The 21,882-nt window shown below is 35.1% G+C and overlaps 1 protein-coding gene across 5 annotated transcripts in view; it reads left to right on the top strand.

Annotated features, from left to right (window-relative positions):
- The window catches only part of Gabra4 (gamma-aminobutyric acid type A receptor subunit alpha4), a 60,553-nt gene that overhangs the window by 8,962 nt on the left and 29,709 nt on the right, over positions 1 to 21,882 (top strand). For 2 of the 5 annotated variants that reach the window (XM_042678184.1, XM_042678186.1), the window contains exons 3-8: positions 4,223 to 4,290; positions 5,521 to 5,741; positions 5,909 to 5,991; positions 8,880 to 9,023; positions 12,217 to 12,369; positions 18,684 to 18,943. The exons of 1 other annotated variant lie outside the window; for it this stretch is intronic. In XM_042678184.1, coding sequence (XP_042534118.1) covers positions 4,223 to 4,290; positions 5,521 to 5,741; positions 5,909 to 5,991; positions 8,880 to 9,023; positions 12,217 to 12,369; positions 18,684 to 18,943 — 929 coding nt within the window. The remainder of the gene's footprint in view (positions 1 to 4,222; positions 4,291 to 5,520; positions 5,742 to 5,908; positions 5,992 to 8,879; positions 9,024 to 12,216; positions 12,370 to 18,683; positions 18,944 to 21,882) is intronic. 2 more of the 5 variants (XM_042678187.1, XM_042678188.1) reach the window with 2 other exon arrangements.

Genomic DNA, 21,882 nt, shown 5'->3' with positions numbered 1-21,882 from the left:
ATTTGCAAGATTAAGAAAAAAATTTCCCTCCTCCCAAAGAAAGGATGAAGAAAAAGAAAAGAACGAAAACAAAATTTTCTTATTACCAAAGGCGTAGCGTTTTGCAATAAAAGACATCTTTGATGTTACACAAACGCATGTGCAAGTATGGGAGGAAGTCTATCCAAGCTCAAAATTATCTGGTTTCTATGTAATTATGCTCTTAGTAAGGTTGATTTGAACATCCTAAACAGTAGTATCAGAGGAAGCGTCTCTAAGAATTATTCTTAATTGCATAGCGACCATTATTCATCGACGACTGATTTATCAGAAACCTATTACATTTAAAGCTTGGAATTGGTTCTGGGAGAGAATACAAATATAAATAAGACAGTTTAAGCTTGAGTCAGGAAGTATTTTTAGCTTAACTGATGCAGCAAATTAATCTCTATTTTTTTCTTTTGAGGGGTTTTTTAATCACTGCTTAGATGATGTAAGAAATGAAACGCATAGTTATCTAGCACCTAATATGTGCAAAATACTGTGCCAGTAAGAGATTTCAAAGAAGATTAAGAATATGGTTAGAAAGATAGATGCAAGCAGGCTGAAGTAAGACCAAAGATGCTGTAGTAATATAGTTCAGAAATGGCTCATGAACAAGACAGAAAATGTACTTACAATATGTCATATCTTAGATACAAAAATCCCACGTTTAGTTATGTAATGGATTCTTGATTTATTATTTTATGAAGATACAGTATAGTGAAACTAGATTATATTTTGAGGCCAATATAAGGGTATTAGAATTCTGGCTGTAGTGTACATTTACCCTCTTTTGGCTCCATTTCCAGAGTGATAAAAGTATCATGAGAGTAGCACTTTTGGAGGGTGTGTGAGGATTAAATGAAACAGTGAATGATAAGAGTTTGGTGTCCTGTCTGGTATTTGATAGATCTTTAATAAGTAGTATTGTACCTTTTCTCATTGTTCCTTGGGTATAAATTCACCCCATGTAAGTGGTCGTGCACATGTGTGCCCCTTGATTTCTCCACTCCCCACCCATACTGCCACCTTCCGGACCAGCTGCCATCATCTATCCACTTCATTAGGATTACAGGTATGAAACACTGGTGCCCGGTGTTTAGCTTCACTGGTATTCTAATAAGTTCTCTTCCACATGGCTTTATTTATAAATAAATATGTCATATTTATAAATATACTAAAATGCCTAATTTCATGATATAGGCACGTGGGTAAAAACCCTTAGTTTATATTCTTCTCTTGTGGCTTTCATTTCTTCTTTATCCTCTTCTTCTATTGCTTTGCTTAAACTCTACTAGCCACTTGTCTAATCCTTGAATACATTGTCTTTTGTTCACCAGTGACTTTTATCCCTTGCAGTTTATTCTGTTGATATCCAGTTACTTCAGCTCTTGTAGTGGTTTGTGTTCTCACTAATCTTAAAAAGCCACTACTTTAGCCAGGTACTGGTGGCTCAACACCTTTAGTCCTAGCTACTGAGGAGGCTGAGGATTGCAGTTCAAATCCAGCCCAGACAGAAAAGTACCTGTGAGACTGTTATCTCCAATTAACCACTCAAATACTAGAAATGGCACCATGGCTCAAGTGTTAGAGCTCTACCAGTGAGCACAAAGAGGCTCAGGGATAGTGCCTAGGACCTGAGTTCAAGCTCCACAACCAACAACAACAGCAAAAAGTCACAGCTTTGATAAAGCAGCTTTGAGTTCAGTTCTAGAACAGCCTTACTAGTTTATCCTTCTCTACCAGCCTGCTTCCCAATCCCCACCTATGATAACATTCTGTTATTTATTTATACCTACTCCTCCAGTATACATAAATTTATAAATGCATAAATAAATAAATATTCCCAAGTAGTATGTGTGCTCTTTGAGGCAGTGTATTTACCAGTCTTGTTTACCACTGTAGCATCAAGGTCTGGCACATAACATGTTCTTGAATGACTATGGAATGAATGTCCAAATGAAATTCCTTTGCTAATCAGGCTTTTAGAATATGACTCAATCTCAAAGAGCTATACAACCATAGAAACCAAATTCTGGGATAATGTCACATATACTGAAGTTATAATTCTGAACACGAAACACTTTTCAAGAAATACTGAAAAGGTATTATAAGAGTTTAGAAATATTCATTGTTATCATGGAATGATTATAACCACAAGAACTAGCAAATACCCACACACCGTGCAATAAATCAATAAAGAAAAATATTTACCTAATTTTTTATTCTCCTGAACTCCCCCACACCAATAATGCCTATGGTACTAATTTTTTATGGAACACAGTGTTATAAGCACTATTCCTGGAAAGAAATGAATGAATGTCTGCAAGCTGCAATAAACTAAATAGCTTCACTTGGGAACTTCTTAGAAGTGCAAGTTGTCAGGGTTTACCTTACATTTATTAAATCAGTAGATCTGGTGGTATGGGCTATTGCTCCTTTACAGGTGATTTTGGTATAAAGTTTGAGAACTACTGCCCTAAAATGATCTTTGAAGTAAGTTTGTGTTTCTCAAGAATCTTGTCAAGTAATATATTTGACAAGATATTGTAAATCCTGATTGTATGGAGGAACACATTTCTCCTTGCTCTGATGTGGAATTGAATCGTTTATCTACTTTGAAAGATTGTCACAATCATCCTTCAGGAAGTTATCCAATGGTCTCACCCACTCTTGAACCTGTTTTAGTGAAATACATTACTCACTTCCTGGATTGCCTATTTGTAGAAAAATTTGGCTTTAATAAGTTTGTTACTAATGTATTTTATTGTTACTCTTATTTTCAATTTTCCATGAAAATGAAAATCGATTCGCTTTTCTGCTTTCCAAGGAAGTAATTTTTATAAAGCTAAATTTCATGATAGTTTAGCATGGTTTACACTTTTTCTCTCATTATATCTCCAAAGGTTGTATTTTTCTTACGAAACTTATTAAATTAAGAATTTTCTTATTCTCCTTGAATCTACTTGGTTTGTATGGCAATCTTCATCCTTTAGAGGAAGAAATATTTAGATTCATCTTTATAAGGCTAACTTTAGATCTAGAGCAGTAAATGATACCAATTGCTGTTTCTTCCCTGGTAAATCCATTTTTCCAACTTCTATACAAGGGAGGTATTCCATCTTTATTGCAGATGATATTAATTCTATTTATGTCGTATCTAGCTATTTGTTGTTATAGATTGTTATTTATGGAAGTGGTCTGCAGAAAGCAACAGTACTTTTAATTTTATTAGTAATAAATACTATGTTATCTATAATAATTTGCTTTTATACTTGAATGCATTATGTTCTCTCCCAGTTAGTACTCTTAATATTCATTAAAATGTGTACCTATGAAAATACGTGACCTGAGCAAGGTCACAGGACTAGAAAGTATTTGTAAGAAATTTGCACTCCAAAGTTCCTGATTTTAAGAATCAGACTGTGACATCCTTCTTTTTGTCTAACCTCTATAATGACATCATGTCTCCACCTTTCTCATCTGCCCAAAGACTCATAAATTTGCCCATGGACTGCTTTTACTTAGAGATAAGAAAGAATCTCAGTATTGGCCATTATCAGAACCTAAGTGAAACCAACATGGGGTCAGTATTTTCATGGGAGAGTCACCATGATCAGTATGTCATAGGAGCAATTTAGTTTGATCTCCATAAAAAACTTTGCCTGTCAGGTAATGGTTGCTACTACTATTCCGGAGTTGACTACTTAGTTTAGCAGAGGATGAATGGTTTTAACTGACAGAAGAGATTGTCTTTGATCTCACTCACCAGTGGATGGTGTGCTTATTGTTAGAGGTGATATAAACCAAATCATCTTCAACTCTCCCCTCCTTGATATTTTTTGTTTTACCACTCACTTAAGAGAAGCCAATCAGATGATGATGTTGGTCTATAGGAAATCACAAAGGCTAAAAATGTGTGTGTGTCAGCACTGCCTGTTAGAACAGCACCCAGGGATGAGGTATCTTTGAAGAAACAAGGTTCTTGACAAGTAATTGGATTTTGTCCCACGGCCCCCCCTTAAGTAAATACTGCTTTTGGGTGGTTATATTTCAATTTACAATTTTTATAGAGATTTATTGAAAATTTAAAATTCTTATAAAAGCTATATAGTGTATGTGCATTTACTCTTTAATTAACCATCCAAGGCTGTAAAATTTGTAACTATTTTCCCACACTTATTTACATCATACCTACTAGGTCCTGTTACAGAAGTGAAAACTGACATATACGTCACCAGCTTTGGACCTGTTTCTGATGTTGAAATGGTAGGTATTTGGGGGAAATCAATGCATTGTTGGTTTCTTTTTCCTGCACTATAGGGGTTTGATCTCAGGACCTTTTGCTTATTGACTTGCTTTCTATCGCTTGAGCCTCATTTTGCTGGCTATTTTGGGGATTCACTCTAGCCCTAGCTGGCCTAAAGAGAAATTCTCCAGATCTGTCTCCTAAGAAGCTAGATGTGCAGGTATGCGCCGCCACCAGCCCCACTGTTTCTTTTGAGATTTGAAGAAAACACATTATAAAGGAGACAAACATATTTTATTGCCAACCACACAAACCTAGAAAGTCAAAGAGCAGCTTAGTTGAATTAAGTTTCTAAAGAGTATAGATATTGCATTTGCATCTGATAACATCTCTGAGTGCTAGAGTTTTTCTCAACAAAGATAAGAAATTTCCTGAATCTAAATCCATAGCATAACCTTGGGTATTGCTTTTCCTTCCCCTTTAGGAAAATAATGAATGGAAGAAAATTAGACATGATAGATAGTTAGAAACAAATTGTTTACACTGTACTATTTTCCTAATTATATTGAGTATTTCATATAGGCCCAGTGGGTTGCTGACCACACTCTTCCTTTAATCTCTCTCCTATACTTAAATTAGTTAGAGCACTGTGTTCTGATCAGGAAGACTTTTTCCTTCTCAGTAGTGCTATCTTATATTAAATATGTTTAGTTAACATGACAAAAACACACTGTATTTTTCTTGACCTTAGGTTCCTAATGATTCAAAACCATTTGATTATTTAACTAATCTTAATAAATTCTGTGAAAACAAAATTTATCTTCTACCCATTTTACTTCATCTTAAGAAAATGGCTGCAATTTTATGGCTAATTATGCAATGATATTTGTGACATATGAACTGAACCTTTTGCTTTCTGGTCTGAAGTAAAGCACAACCATAATTAACTGGTTCTGACAGATTTTATTAAATTATAGTAATTATTCATGAATGATTAATATGTATGGTGATTTTTTTCCATATGAATGTAGAAGATGAAGGGATCTAGGTAGACATAACATACTCTGTTGGTGAGAATCTTTTCGCTCTATTGAATTAAGGTCATTTCTATTTCTGTTAAATTCACTTGGTATAGTCTGTTTATGATTGGAAAAAAAGCTACACTCTTTTGTATTTTCTGCATATGTATGTATGTATGTATGTATGTAGAATCATTTGTGATTTCGATCTGTCACAAAAAATTCCCCCAGGAATACACAATGGATGTCTTCTTCAGGCAGACCTGGATTGACAAAAGACTAAAATATGATGGCCCCATTGAAATTTTGAGATTGAACAACATGATGGTAACAAAAGTATGGACCCCTGATACTTTCTTCAGGAATGGGAAGAAATCTGTCTCACATAATATGACAGCTCCAAATAAGCTTTTTAGAATCATGAGAAATGGCACTATCTTATACACTATGAGGTAACCATTTTCCTTTTATTTATTTTTCCCCTTCACTAATCTTTCCTATGGTCCTCCCTCCCTCCCCTTCTTGTATCCTTCCTTCTTTTCCTCCCGTATTAGGAATCAATAAAATTAATTTAAATAAAGGATTCTTTTTTAAATTAAATTTTGCTTTTCCTTTATAGACTCACCATAAGTGCGGAGTGTCCCATGAGATTGGTGGATTTTCCCATGGATGGTCATGCCTGCCCTTTGAAATTTGGGAGTTGTGAGTTATAAGACAATTATTCCAATTTCTGATTCTCTCATGCAACTGGATATTACACATGCATGATTTTTCCATAACCTAGTATTTAAATCAACATTCATGACAAAAATTGTCCAAATAGTTATTTTTAGGAGGCTATTTCTTGATTAATATATATATTTTTTTCTCTTTTTTTTGTCAGTTGTGGAGCTTGAACTCTGGGTCTAGGCACTCTCCCTGAGCTCTTCAGCTCAAGGCTAGTGCTCTCCCACTTGAGCCGCAGTGCCATTTCTGGTTTTCTGGTGGTTAACTGGATTTCAGAGTCTCACAGACTTTACTGCCTGGGCTGGCTTTGAACCACGATCCTCAGATCTCAGCCTTATTAGTAGCTAGGATTACAAGCGTGAGCCACCAGCACCTGGCTTCATTAATATTTTTAAATAAAGAAGTAACATAACACCTCCAACAGAACCTTATTTTTATAGCCTACCAAGAAGACTGAGTTATAATTAATAGGTTGATGGTCAGGGGTGAAATTTAGTCTTATGACCAGTGTGCATGTATGGTGTTGTAATCGATAACACAATTTCTGAATGCGCTTTATTTATTTCTCAGTAATTTAGTAGTTTTTCGTTGCATGGCGAGTTCTTTACTGCAGGCTTGAGGAAGGCCAAAGTATCTCAGGGTTTTCTAAAACGACATAAATGAACATAAGCAGTACTTCCTATACAAGTGGCTGGAGCATGACAAAAAGCCTAAGGAACTCCATTCTTACTTAAAAGCTAGGGGAAGGGAAATTTTTCATTGTATTTCATGATTTCTTATAATCTTTCTTTCCCAAGAATAGATTGTAGAGAGGCTGGAGAAACAGTAGAAAACTAGAGTCTGTTGTTCCTGTATGATCAAAGGATAGTACTTGAGTGGCAGATGTGAAATAGACTTGTTTGGGGAATTTTGTAGAGATGAAGGCAACAGGATGAGATGAATGGATGGAGGACCTATGCGATTCCTGTCCTCAAGTTTCCTTCTCTGAGATGGTAGCACAGTATGATTGCTCTTCCAAGGTCTGCCTCAAACATTCAGTTCAATCAGAATCTGCCAAAAATAGATGCTGGCTTTCACTATTGCTTCAGACTCCGTCTCACTGATTGTGAAACTGTTGCCTGCTGTTATCACTGCTCATTGCTTAACTTAATGAGAATCGGCAGTCGCCATTCTTTTTATAACCCTAGTAATCACAATACTCAGTCGGCTAACCCGAAGCTAGGCAGAGTCAGTTGCTCTGACCAGTGATTGAATGAGTGAAGAAGGAAAAAATACACAGCTGAAAGGGTGATTGTACTACATCTACCATTCAAATCCATTAGTGCTATAATAATTTAAGTTTCACACATGGTAGTGCTTATCCAGGGGAAGTCTTCTCTACTTTCCTTTCTAGTTTTCATTAAAAAATGAAAAGCCCTCTTCTCAATGACTTAAGCATAGCTGGTATCCTATTAGGCTTCCTATGAAAATAAAGAGAGCGTGTTTATAGAAGATGGTATTTTTAGACTGGGAATGTAAAAGAGGGGCACATCAGAGTCAGTAAGAAATTTTCCTGAGAAACTTAATCTTTAATTTTGCTGAAGAGAAAGAGAGACAGAGAGAGACAGAGAGTCAGAGAGAGAAACTGATATGAAGCATGATAGACAAGAACAAAGTGGATGGGCTTTGGAATACATGACATAGGACAAATATACCTCAGGAGACAAATGCTAGCACATGATTGTATGATGCGGAAGGGCAGCGCAGGCTTCCCAGTTGGCTCTGCAAGGCTGTTGATAAAGAGCTGCTTTCTGGGTATAGACTTCCTTTTGTAGAATTAAACAATTCCACTGAGTACTGCCTGTGTCCCAACCATTTTAGGAAGGTGTGTAGGGGGTGGGGGGAGGATGGCACACAATTCTTTCTGGTTCTTTTGAACTGATTTGTGTGTGAGCAAAGCAGTCTGTTCCGAGTAGACTGGTAAGCAAGCAGCTGGTCTTGGTTTTCAGTGAATATGGAATAACAGAAAATGGGCTTAAAAATTGCCCCCGGGAAAGCATTTGTTGGAGATAGAAGAGAAAATGTTGTGATTGTGAGAGTTTAAAGGTAGTAGAACCAGTTGTGTAATTATACCCCCTAGAGAGCTTTACAAATAGCACAGCCACTTGTTTCTGCAGGATGGGTTTCCAAACAGCCTGGGTCTTGCCCAGAGGCAGAGAGTAGAAGAGATGACCCCTGGAGAGCTCCCCACCAGCAGGATTCATTTTGTTTTGTTATTGTTATTAGAGGCAGCATCTGGAACACTTCTAAATGGCAGAGTTTTGTTAGTATGGAACAAATCAGGATTGGTGGGAGGCTCTGGAAGACCCAAGTGAAAGACTTAAGAGTTTGGTAGTCCTGTTTTAGAGGATGAATACAGCTGATTGTTTGCAGTAGCATGTCTTATTAGTATAGAAACAGGTTCAGGTGTGTTGATTCATATGCAGCCTTGTAGATGCTTTAGTTTTAGCAGGTCCTCTAATTCTTTGGCATAAAAACAATGCATCCTGCTGATATGCGAGACTGTTTACAGAATAGTTGTAATCGTCTAAATCTGAAGCATGTTTTCAGTAAATCATAATGAGCACTGTCTTTTACTTATTCCATTTTCTTTATGTTTTTAAGCTGTATTTACTTAGTTTATTTTTTGTCCTTTTAAAATTTTTATTTATTTTTTTGGAACTGGGGATCAAACCCAGAATGTTGAACCTGCTAAAAAAGCACTTTGCCACTGAGCTAGATCCTAGCCCTATTCCGTTTTTCCTGAGTGTGTGTCTTGGTAAGTCTTGGCCATCAATGTTGACCCAAGAGTTGCACTCTTAAGCACATCTTCTGCTCTCATTCAGATGCATATCCGAAGAGTGAGATGATTTACACCTGGACCAAAGGTCCTGAGAAATCAGTCGAAGTGCCCAAGGAGTCTTCCAGCTTAGTTCAGTATGACCTGATTGGGCAAACAGTGTCGAGCGAAACTATCAAATCCATTACCGGTGAGATGTTTAAAGGTTAAACTCAATATCATTCTTGTTCTTGGCTTCAGTTGCAAAACAATTCTGTCTTAGCTTTTTCATTGAAATACCTAGCATTATCAATGAAACGTTTTTTAGAAATAAGATTAGAAATAAACCACAGCTTAGAATTTCTTTATAATTTTATTTCAGTTTAAAATAAATTCTGACTGGTGAGACGTGAAAAGTGAATTGACTTTTTTAATATACAGAAATAAAAATTAGTGATTAGATATATTAAAAGTATTAAAAGTGGAATGAGAAGGATGGGTCTGCTTCTTTTTGGTGCCTTTCAAAAATCTTTTTTTTTTAAATCTTGCCTAATTTTATAATTCACCTTCCCCCTTTTCCATAGTGAAAGTAAATTATAAAACTTAATTACAAAGCGTATGAAGGGTAGGCACTAAAAATGCCATATGAATAGATAGATGGCTATTGTGGTCCTTGGTCTTTGAAATATGACTGGAAGGAATCACGACATTTAGCTTTTCTCATCTGCAAATTGACAGATCATTGGTTGTTCTATAAACTTTTTTTTTGTGTGGCAGTTTTGAGGTTTGAGCTCATCAGAGCCTTGTCTTTGCTACCATTTGAACCTTATCTTTAGACTTCTTTAACTTTCATTATTTTCCAAATATTGTCTTACTTTCTGCCCAAGTGGACCTGGACAGCAATTACCCTATTTATGCTTCCCATGTAGCTGGAATGGTAGGTATGTTTCATCATGAACAACTATTTATTGGTTGAGATGAGACTTGGTAAATTGCTTGCCTGGGCTGGCCTTTAACTATAATCCTCGTGATCTCTGCCTCTCAAATAGCTAGGATAACAGGCTTGAACCCCTGTGCCCAGCTAATACTTTTTTTCTATATACATTTCACCAGGGAAAAAAAAATCAGTGATAGTTATCTGAGTCCATTTGTGCTGCTATAACAGAGTATAATATACTTGAAGGTATATAATGAAAAGAAATGTATTTCTCACTGTCCTAGGAGCTGGAAAGTCAAAGATAAAAGTACCACTGGATTCAGTGTCTAGTGAGAGCTCATTTCCTGGTTTGTAGAATGATCTACTTCTTCTGGATACAGAAGTTTTAGTCACCTTCCAAAATAGCATCTCCAGCTGGGGATAAAGTCTTCAATACAGGAGCTTAAGAGAGGCATTGCATAGCCACACCATAATACCACTTCATTAAGTGAATGCTATTAACCATCTTCATTTCACTGATGAGGAATATGTACATAAGAAGTATTTAAGTTACTTGCTAAAGCCATGAAGCTATTATTGCTTCATGGAAAAGTTAAACTGCAAGCATAGGAATTCTGAGCATTGAAAAACTTACAAGTCTTGATGTCAGGTCAGTTCAATGTTAAAATTGTAGTAGGAGATCATGAATAGTCATTGTAATACCTGGAACAAAAGTATGAAATGATGAAGTGCTTTATGTTTTAAGGGGGAAAATGATAAAGCAGTGTTGTGAAGGCATATGAGTCTAAAATACTCTAATAGATGTGGAGGGCAGAAAGATTGTTCTTGGAGGCTGAATGGGGAGGGACAACAGGAAAGACTAATTAAAGGGTACAGTATTTCCATTATATAATATAATAACTCCTGGGTCTATTAAAGATCATAGCGCCTATTGCTAACAATGCCATACTGACTAGTTTAAAATTTCCTAAGAGGATAGCTATTAAGAACACACACACAAAAAAACAACAAATAAGAAGGTGGGAGTCAACTTTTGGAGGTGATGATGGATAGATTTATGAGAGTTTGTGGAGGTAGTTTCTGTTATCTATCATAACCCCTAAAATGATCTTATTATACTTTAAATGTACCATCCTTCTATATGTCAATCATACTTTAATAAAATGGTTTACAAATTAAATATAAATAAAATAAAATGAGAGGAAATTAATTATGAGAAATAAAACTGATTTATGAAGTCACGTCAACATTTATTTTAGGTTATTGTGTTCTTTATTTAAAGATGTTTTGTATAAATCCACATGTTTTGTCATTCTTCTCTTCCCAAAATACCTATGGCTTTTATCTCCCCAACATTTGTCATGGTTGCCACCATTTGGGCAGTTCACGTCAGTTATGAACCTATATAGTTGCCTTCTATCAAGGCACGTATCAAATAAATAAAGGGGATGTGAAATCTCACAGCCTTGTGTTTCAGCCTCCTGCGAGCTTCCAGCTTCCTCAATAACTTGACCAATTTACTTCTTTCAAATGCGAAGGTAAAAGTATAGCTGGTGAAATTTTAAAGTGTGTTCCACTTACTAGATGTATAGGTTATGCTTCTGTGTTATACATGTCTATATTTTCATATATCCAACATTTTCATATATCCAATATAGCTTTTTCCTAAAATTCAGACAGTTTCCTCTAAACTTGAATACATGAATGTGCATACAATGCATATAAAGGAAATACAGGTATTTATGTATAAGTGTTTATATATTTTATATACAAGCAAAAATATGTATTTAAGTTCTTTCCAAAAGGAAACTATCTTTTTTCGTGAAAATGTGTATGTTTTCACTTTTTCCAGTAGTTATCTGTAAATTTTAGTTTAAAATTCTCCCCTAAAAAACACAGAAAATTAAAGCTAATTGCTTCAGCATTTTATATATATATTATATGTACATTTTTTTTTTGGTTGGTTGTGGGGCCTGAACTCTGGGCCTGAGTGCTGTCCCTCAGTTCTTCAGCTCAATGCTAGTGCTCTACCACTTGAGCCACAATGTCACTTCTGTTTTCTGAGTGGTTTATTGGAGATAAGTCTCACAGACTTTCCTGCCCGGGCTGGATTTGAACCATAATCCTCAGATCTCAGCCTCCTGAGTAGCTAGGATTACAGGTGCGAGCCACCAGCTCCTGGCCTTCATTATAATATTTTTAAAGGAGAAAATACTGTAATTAAAAAGTAAAGTCCAATTTACTAAGTGACTTAACCCTTACACAGAATAAAAATATTTACTGAATATGATGTTCATTATCACTGTTGTTCTATTCTCCACCACACCCCAGTAGGAAACTATATATTTCTTACAGAAGACCATGTCTTTGCTCAGAATCCTGTTTGTTTGTCTGAAATACGATCAAGAAATGACTCAATAATTGCTTACCGAATGAACAAAGCCCTTTATTCATCCTCTCATTGCAGGTGAATACATTGTCATGACCGTCTACTTCCACCTCAGACGGAAGATGGGCTATTTTATGATTCAGACGTATATTCCATGCATTATGACAGTGATCCTTTCTCAAGTTTCATTCTGGATAAATAAGGAATCCGTTCCAGCTAGGACTGTGTTTGGTAATTGCAATTCATTTCTTGGGTATTTTTTCCATATTCTGTTTTGATTATGATTCATGAGAATAGCCCTTAGATAATTCTATGAAAATATTAAACACGAATACATCATTGAGGATATAAAGAATCACATGAATTTCCTTTTTTAGCTAATAAATCCAAAATGCTAATGCTTGGGGAAACTTGTCCTCTGACTCTGGGATCCCCTCCCCCCCTCAGATTTTCCTTGTTGAGAATCAGTCAGATGAAGACTAAGTGTGAATATAATTTCACTTTCCACGATATTCCTGAGGTTCTAGCATAATGCTGTGTCATTGCATTAAATTTATATGTCGGTGTTAAAATGAAGTGCATTGAGAGCTTAAAATAAAACAAACAAAAGTCATGGTTGAACGAATATGCAAGTCTTAGAATACCTTGGCTTTAATGAAGAGGAACAAATAGTTTAAATAGTTTAAAGGCATTGAATTGGAAGGTATTATGTGCTTAATTTATAAACTCATTGTTATATTCCAGCTATACCACATTTTTCTAAACCAATGTTTGTTTGTTTTGTCCTTAGCATGGTGGCTTCTTATACAGTGAATTCTGAATGGAATGGAGTTCAGAATGTTTGAGTTCAAAGGCTCATAACGCTGTTGTTGTTGTTGTTTTAGTGGCAGCATCTAATCCAGGATGGACTTCAAGTCACTCTGTGACCCAGGCTGAGTCAGGATCCTTTTTGTCTTAGGTTTCCATGTTTTACAAGCTGTTTATTACACACACTGTGTTCCACAGTGCCGAGTTTATGATTTTAACATTTTTGGAATTTATTTACTGTCTTTAATGTAGCCATCATGGATTTACATCATAAAACTATTCTATTTACTTTATTTCTTGTTATTGTGAGTGGACTAGGAAGCTTTCATTGTTGGAATAGGAAGGATTCTGTTGGAATACAGGCATAGTTCTCATAAAGGTTCTAGTATCCTTGGCCTTTTCTATATGGTAGTGTCAAAGTCAGAGTGATGAGAAGGAATTGGAGGCAATGGAGACCTTTTATCCTACTCCAATCCTCTTACAGAAGGGTGTCTCAGTATCTTGGATAGAAGTGATTTATTCCTGTATAGATACTCCTTCCATAGTCCATCACCCACTCTTTAATCATACTTGACAAACTCATTCAGAGGGTCAGTGTTGGAGTCAGGCTGTGATCATAGGGAGCCAATGACAAGAGATCATGGTTCTACTTATTTCATAAAATAAGTAGAAAATGTGGGATGCATTTCAGCTACCTGATGTAAGATCTATGAAAGAGAAAAAATAAGCATTGGCTACCAATAGTCAGGGTTCAGAACCCAAATCTGCTTATTATTTTCTCCATCATCATAGCACTGCATTACTACATCTCTTCCTCGCAGACTAGTGAGGATTTAATTTCTGTACTGTATTGGAATGCTTATATTTCTTTTATATAGAGGAGATTTGTTTCATCCTAACTTAGTTTCGTCCATTTTAGGAATAACATATATCTCTAGTATGGTCCACTAGGCATTCTGAAAGTCTTGATGTTTTTAATCTCATTTATCATTTTAACACTTGTACTAAACGTGGACCTTCACTGTTATGCTTTACTGTTATTCTATAGACAAGAAATATCTACTGAAGCTCAGCACAAGATCACAGTCTTTTCATGCTAGTAATAAAAATATTAAAATTTTGGAAGCTAGTATGAATAAAAAATTTTAAGCCTCATTTATCATTTAGGATTTACAAATATGAAAATCTCTTGTACACATATTGCACACATTTATTTTCCCTGTGATAATAAGAATAAGAAGACAAAATTCTAACTCTCCATAGGTATGAGATATTACCTTTGGTTCTAAACTCAAGATCTACCACTTACTGGATATAAGTCTGGTGACTATTCTGTTCTTCATATGTTTAAACACCATGAATGGTTATACTTACCTCATAGGATTTCTATAGAATTAAATGAGTTCATTTGAATACAGCACTTGAAATAACTGTAGATAGTATAACGTGAATGACCTGGGTGATTTAGTATGATCATGACTGATGGAGAAATCTGAATTCTTTCTTGATCGATTTCAAATCTTTCCCTTCCCTGCAAATATACAATTGTGTAAGAAAATTAAGTAGAATGTAGTAAGGATGGCATTATTACTTTATATTGCTCTCATTATCTTATTTAATTGTCTCAATAATTCAACAAAGTAGTCATTGATCATTTTTTATAGATAAGGAAAATGACTGGAAGATAATAAGAAACTTGTATTGACATAAAATTATAAGTGGTGAACCTAAGACCTTATCTGCCTAACTCTGAGAACTCAGTTACTTGTCTTCAAACAGGCTGAGGGATGTGGTGGCTTGTGAGGAATTTCAGGTCAGCAGGATGACAGTCTATGAATGTGCACAGAAGATATTTTGTGAATAGGACTTTTTATTTGGAATTCTCCATTTTCTCCTGTTTAGGCTCATATGCCAAAGTATTGGCTTTGACTGATTAGGAAAATTATGCCAATAGTTAAGCCTGCAAAGTCCCAAGAATGGTAATTATTAGACTATTTATTGAGGATCTAGAATGGAACTTTCCTAGTGAAGTAAAATGTTCAGTGTTTTGGAACATTAGCAATTTATTCCATATGAGCTTTTGGTAACCATGACTTCTGGGTAGTGTTTTATTTTTTTTTTCTTGACTCTCTTTTCCCTCTTACATACCAGAAAGATCATTTGGTGGCTCAGAGATGTCAGTAGTGATGATGCAAAAACAAAACTTCCAAGCATCAGTGCAAATTTAACAAGCAGAGTGTGCTTAAATTCTTTTCAAAGACCTTTTATCTCCAAGCTTATGTGACTCTTAAGTTCTCTAATTATTCCAGTATGGTAAAACATTAAACATGCCACTTGCCAGCTGGCATATCTAAATCATTGCTATTTCATTTTCTTGGAATGGCCAGCCAAAAATTCACTCTTTTGTACACTGGTAGCCTGCTCTTACATATTCTCTCTCGGCTCTTGGGCCAGCCAATATGCTTACTTAACATTCTAAATGCAAGGACTGGCACCAATACTTAAACATGCAAAAAAAAAAAAGTAGTTATAGCTCTGAAATATTTTCAGGGCAGAGTAGGCTACAACAGTAACATCAAAGGTACTTCCTAGTGGCAGAAGAAGCATGAATTCTCATCTGAAAGGTTGGCTTCTGTTTGCTATTCTATTAGCGCTTATTCAACCAAAGGCTCTGCCTGAAACCATATGTGATAAGCAACCCCTTGTCTTGAAGCAACCCCTTGTCTTGTTAGTACTTTCTTCAGATGTGGACACCAGATAAACAAAATGTATACAAATATCGTGATTTTAAAACAAAACAATTTTAATTTGGTTTCTTACACCAGCCACTTTCCTAATTTTTTTCCCCCAACAGCTATAAATGGAAACATGTTTTGGGAGGGAGTCCAAAGGCTGGGGGTGGGGGGAGGAGGGAGAGGGAATGGAGGGAGGAAGGATGAGAAAATGCAGTCACCACATTCAATGCGCATTATGTAAAAACTGAACTATGTAACTTGAGAGTAGTGATGGAAGGGGGAAATGGAGGAGAACTGTAGAAGAGGTGTCATTGGTCATGAAGCATTGTGCTCATAGCCTGACTTTTGAAATTGTAACCACATTACACAACCACTGAATAATTAAATAAATAAAAAATAGAAACCATAGCATTTTGGGTACTATTCCATACACTTTAAAATCAAACTAAGGCAAAACAATTTAAAAATCTACTTGTCTTTATATATACATTTTTGTATTTGTATCTGTAGCTTAATTTAAATGATTAACTTGTTGGACTGCCCCTAAATAATCAAAATATTACTTCTGGGTTTTTTGCTCAATAATTGACATTCATTTCTTGCTTGGTCAGTATTAACAAGTTTTTTTTTTCAGATGAGATTACAAGAGAATGAAAACCATTACTTTTAGGCTCAGGATAACTCATTCTATTACAAAGAAAAATAAAAATGTTTACAGAAACAAGGGGGATCTTAAGTTTCTGGTGTTTGAATTCCTGTTTCCTTTTTGGTTATCACATTATGGTCTCTATGTTTTTCTGAGCACTGAGTCATATTTTTATTTAAACTGCACTCTCCACATTTTATGTTTCAAGTACTTTCAGCATAATTTCTATGCCATTAGAAAGAACACACTGCTTGAAGACCTCAGAGTGCTGCAGAACATTTTAAAATTCTTAGCCCATTGCACATAAGTTGCACAATAAAAAGGGAAAATATTTGGTTTAACTTTTAAATTTTGTAATTAAAGTTTTCTCAGAGTTATTGTAATATTTACTCACATATTACACAGCCAGTAAAAGAAAATTACCCTATTCCTGAAATTTGAAATGGATGCTGAATTATTCAAAGGTCTCTTTTTGAATCAAAGTCCAACCAATTTGCTCTGTTATAACTTCACGGACCTTTAGTTGTCTGTATATATGACTGAATACACTTATTTTAAAATCTACTTAAACCATTAAAAGAAACCATGAGAATAATTGTATGAGAAGGAATATGATCTAATCTTCAAACTTCCTTCTCTGTATAGTTTATGGAACATGTTTAAAAGATCTATAGCTCATGGATTGCAGAGACTTTTTAATTTTACCATGTTCAAGTTATCAGTGATTCAGAAGGGAATTGAACTTAGAGACCAAAGATTGGTCTGGAAGTGGAAAAGTTTTTACTTCCCACGCGTTTGTCATGTGCTTGTCACTAAAAGAATCCTATCTCCATAGCACTATTCAATCTCACTGTTCTCCAGCTTGCTCTGTACAATCACGCTGGAAAAGACCTTACATATGTGAGACAAAAAAGAAATAGTCCAGGGAAGAATTAAATTAAATGCTAATTAATGAAAACAAGTGCTAAATTGAGGAGACAGTATTGTCCCTAAACCAACATATCTATTACCTTTTATTGTATGAGCTGACTATGCATTATTTTGCCTTTCAGCTTGGGATTGCCATGAATTGAAATATGCATTTTAAATGCCTTCATCATTGCCATCATCGTCATCATCATCACTAGCTATCACCACCATCCATCATCCTCATCTCCACATGCCTGGGTGTGTCAACTTCAGGACCTATCCTAGGTGTTATACAGGATGAGTTCAAAAGGATTTAGTAAGATAGTCACATCTGGCAAAAGGACAATTAAATAATCGTTAGCTTTCTCAAATAATGCATTGCTCTGTGGTTTGAATGGCAAGTGGAATTTTTTCCTTTTCTTTCTTTTATCTTTTCTTCTTTTCTCTCGTTTTGAGACAAAGTCTCATAGCCCAGACTGGCCTTGTGCTTAATATGTACTTCAGGCTGGCATTGAACCCATGATCCTACTGACTTTATCTTTCCAGTGCTGGAATTATTGCTGTCTACTACCAAGTCCAGCTGGCAAGTGGAGTTTTCTACTGAGAATGGTGCAGACCATTTCTGGAAGTGGTGGTGGGAAGTTTTCCTAGTCATAATATTTCAGAAGAGGAAAATTGATGGAGAAGTACTTCTATTTTTATGTCAAATATTTTTCCTCCCATAAATTGATGGTGATTAAAAAAAACACCTCATAGCTTAAGCCAACCACTGTAAAAATCAATTTGAGAAAATACAAAATACATTAGTAATCTTAATGAATTATTATGCTGAGCATAGAATAAATTTATTTTATAATGGTTAAAGATAAGGATATATATACATATATGCATATAAATGTATATATGTATTATATATAAATATATAACTGTATATAACATCTATGTTTTTATTGACAGTAATCCTCAATGGCAGTGGACAATATTTATCCAGAAAATTTTGATGCTCCAATTGAGGAGATTGATGTTCCTTGTTTTCTACTGTGAAGTTGCAGCATTAATGCACTGTTCTTGTTAAGTGTGTATCTTAATTCCTTAGCTATATTGGCTCAGATTCCAGTATTGGTTCACTTATGACCTTTACATACTTTTCCATTTTTACACCAAACCCTGTGGGAATAAATGAAGACTCAGTAAGTTTGTCCACCTTAAGTTAAGCCACATTGAGCCAATAATCATAAGACCCTACAACTGAATGCTATCCATCTCTCAATTCAAAGTTTATATTTTGCTCAATGACTAAGATCCAAATCCTTCACCAAAAGTGGCTTGGTTTGGGTAATCGTTCGATTTGTGAATCTCCTCTCATTTAATTATTTAGGGCTTTATTTATTCGTTTTGTTTTGTGTAGAGGTAACAGTAAGGTGTGTCTTTGCTCTTTTGCCTTAAAGGAATAACCACTGTCCTCACTATGACCACATTGAGCATCAGCGCCAGGCACTCTTTGCCTAAAGTGTCCTACGCTACCGCCATGGATTGGTTCATAGCTGTCTGCTTTGCTTTTGTATTTTCGGCCCTTATTGAGTTTGCTGCTGTCAACTATTTCACCAATGTTCAAATGGAAAAAGCCAAAAAGAAGGCATCTAAACCTCTTCCAGAGACTCCAGCTGCTCCAGTGCTCAGAGAAAGGCATCCTGAAACACTTGTGCAGGTATTTGACTTCATCTCTTTCCTTCTAAGATGGTCATTTCTTGATCCAACTTGCACGATAAACTAACACAAAAACTGAAGGTATCAAGGACTGTCTTTAAATAATTTAAAATTCCAAGAGAATATAACAAGGTATTCATGAATTCAGACTTTTTAACCAGTGATGATGAGTTGAAATAAACAGCTACAAATGTGCTAGAAATAGTAAAGCTCATTTATTTCTGAAAGTTTATTACCAAATTAAAAGTCATAAAAGGGGCAAAGGCTCATGTATACTATATAAGAGGAGCCTGTAGATGGCATCTAGTGGGTTAGAAAGATGGTTTAGTGGAGTTTATTTAACAAATTAAAACCATGACTGTTTATTTCATGTGATTTGGGATCGATACCCATCCCAAGGTGATAGTCCTTCATGTGGCCTCTCCATTGGGTCAGCTTTCTCTTGCATTAAAGTAAGAGAAAAAACAGCAAACATTTGGTTCATCAGAGACTGTGATTTTAGAGATTAAGTCTTCATTTTCACATGGCCTTTAATTGTATAGAAAAAAACAATATCTTCATGAACAGGAAATGCAACAGGCAGACTCCTCTCTCTTCTCTCCCTCCTCTTTCTTCCCCTTGTCATCTGTCTCCTGTCTTCCTCCTTCTCTTTATCAGTCTTTCTTTCTGTTACTTTGATATCTTTCTACCTGCCTGTTTTCTCTCCCTTTCATTCTTTTCAGTTTTTTTATGAATCATGAGACAAATCATGTCTATAGTTAAGTATACATAGCCTACTGTATAAAATGTCTTTGGTGTGCCTGTACCAAAAATCCAAGTGTAATAGTAGTCACCTGCTTCTTTCTTTACTAGTGCTATCTCAATCCCTTCTTCATTATTAACTCATACAGCAAATATATATTTAATGCCAACTATGCACCAGACCCTGTGTAAAATCTAAGATTCAATAATGTTTCTTAAAAAACAAAAAAAACCCAAGAGACATCCTGTAATATGGATTTGCATTTATTTGGGGGATAAGAGAGGAGTGGAAACACACAATAATTAAACAAGTACTAGATTTAGGATAATAGAGCTGTCAGTAAGTCAGGGAACTAATTAAGAAAGCTGTGATTCAGTTCTCAGAAAGAATATGAGTATTGAGCAAAGTGATTAGGTATCTACTCTTGCAAGGATTAACTGGTCAGAGTTTATAGCTGGTCAGTTTATACCTCTGCTTCTAAAGGACTTTGGGCACTAGTCTCTGAGAATGAAATTGAAACAAAATGAATCTCTTTCACTAAATTTGTAGCTTATATTTTTTTCTGATAGCCTCAATTTCATCTACAAGATTTCCAAAATCATCAGACTGAATTTCACAGACTGTTTTCATTTAAAACTTGCTGATTCAGTATGCAGTTTCTTCCTTTCCCATCCTGTTTGATTTCTCTTATCCATTGGTAACCATAGTCCCCAGGGGGCCTTTTATTATTGTTTTACTTGATTGTAGCCAAGCTTTGATCAACGCTTCTCTAAATTTGTTTCTGCTTTTGATTATTTGGTTATTGATAATTTTAAATTGTTACTTTATCTGGAAGTTAATTTTATCACTCCTTCTTTTGGATTCTTGAATTTACTGTATAAAATTTATTTTCTTGGTTTTATATTTACTAATATTTTTTATTGCAATGATCTTTGCTTTGCAGACAGCTTGGGTAATGACTTGTAATTCTGATATGGAGTATCAGCATTTTTGCTAAATACCCTGCAATTATCTTGCTGTTTTCATTTCTTTCTTTTCTTAATTTTGAATTTTGTGTATTCCCGTTCTCTTTTTCTCTCTCTGTGCTCTTCTTTTTGAACTAAAAATTATCTGGAGATAATATTAAAAACTTAAAGTGGAATTCTTATTCACTTATTTTCTCTAATTTTTTTGTTGTATCACATCTATTAAAAATACTACCAATACTGATTTGAATGCTAGAGATAGCTTTATTTTGCCCTAAGTTATGCTAAAATGCTGATAAAAATTGAATGGCAATAGAAAGCATAATTTTTAGTTATTAAATTAATTTTGCTTAAAGCATTGTATTTTACTGCTTCAGTCAGTTACAATTCTGTCAAGTATTATATTGATTTTTTTCATTTTTACTATTTTTGTTTTATATATTTTGATGCTATAAGTGCTCTATTCCATATCAGCCTACTAATTTAATCATGAAATAAACAAATTTTTTCCATCGGAATTCTTCTTTTTTAAATTTTATTATAAAGGTGATAGACAGAGGCGTTATGGTTACATGAGTCAGGTAGTGAGTACATTTCCTTTTGAACAGTGTCATCCCCTCCCTCATTCTATTAAAACTGATTTTATTTTAATTTTTTTCCCATTTTCTTTTCTTTGTCTTCAGAGTGTTCAGATTCAAATCCACAGCCTGGCACATGCTAGACAAGAATTCTGCCTCTGAATTTTAACATGGCTTTCATTTTAATATTTTTCATCTCTCCTTTTTGTACTTAAAATTGAACCCAGGGCCTATGCTTGCCCTAACAATTAAGCTATACTTCCAACGCCTTATTCCTAGTATTCCTGTGTGTGTACACACCCATATGCGTGTGTAGGTTCTGGAGCTTGAACTCAGGGCCTGAGCACTGTCCCTGAGCTTTTTTGCTCAAGGCTAGCACACTACCACTTAACCCACAGCTCCACTTCTGGATTTTTTTGGTGGTTATTTGGAGATAAGAGTCTTACAAGCTTCTTGTTCAGCTAACTTTGAACTGTGATCCTCAGATCTCAGCCTCCTGAGAAGCTAGGATTACAGTCATCAGCCATTGGCTCCGAGCCTTATTCTTTTTATTAATATTAACATTTTTCTATTCTATTTTTAGTTTGAATTTTTCCATATTATTTATTTCCTCATGTACTCTGCAATTTGTATGGCTGATTTTTATATCACTAGT

This window comes from Dipodomys spectabilis, unplaced genomic scaffold, assembly GCF_019054845.1.
Source record: "Dipodomys spectabilis isolate Male_0828 unplaced genomic scaffold, ASM1905484v1 ptg000043l, whole genome shotgun sequence".
Lineage (NCBI taxonomy): Eukaryota > Metazoa > Chordata > Mammalia > Rodentia > Heteromyidae > Dipodomys > Dipodomys spectabilis.
This window is presented reverse-complemented; position numbering and strand designations above follow the sequence as displayed.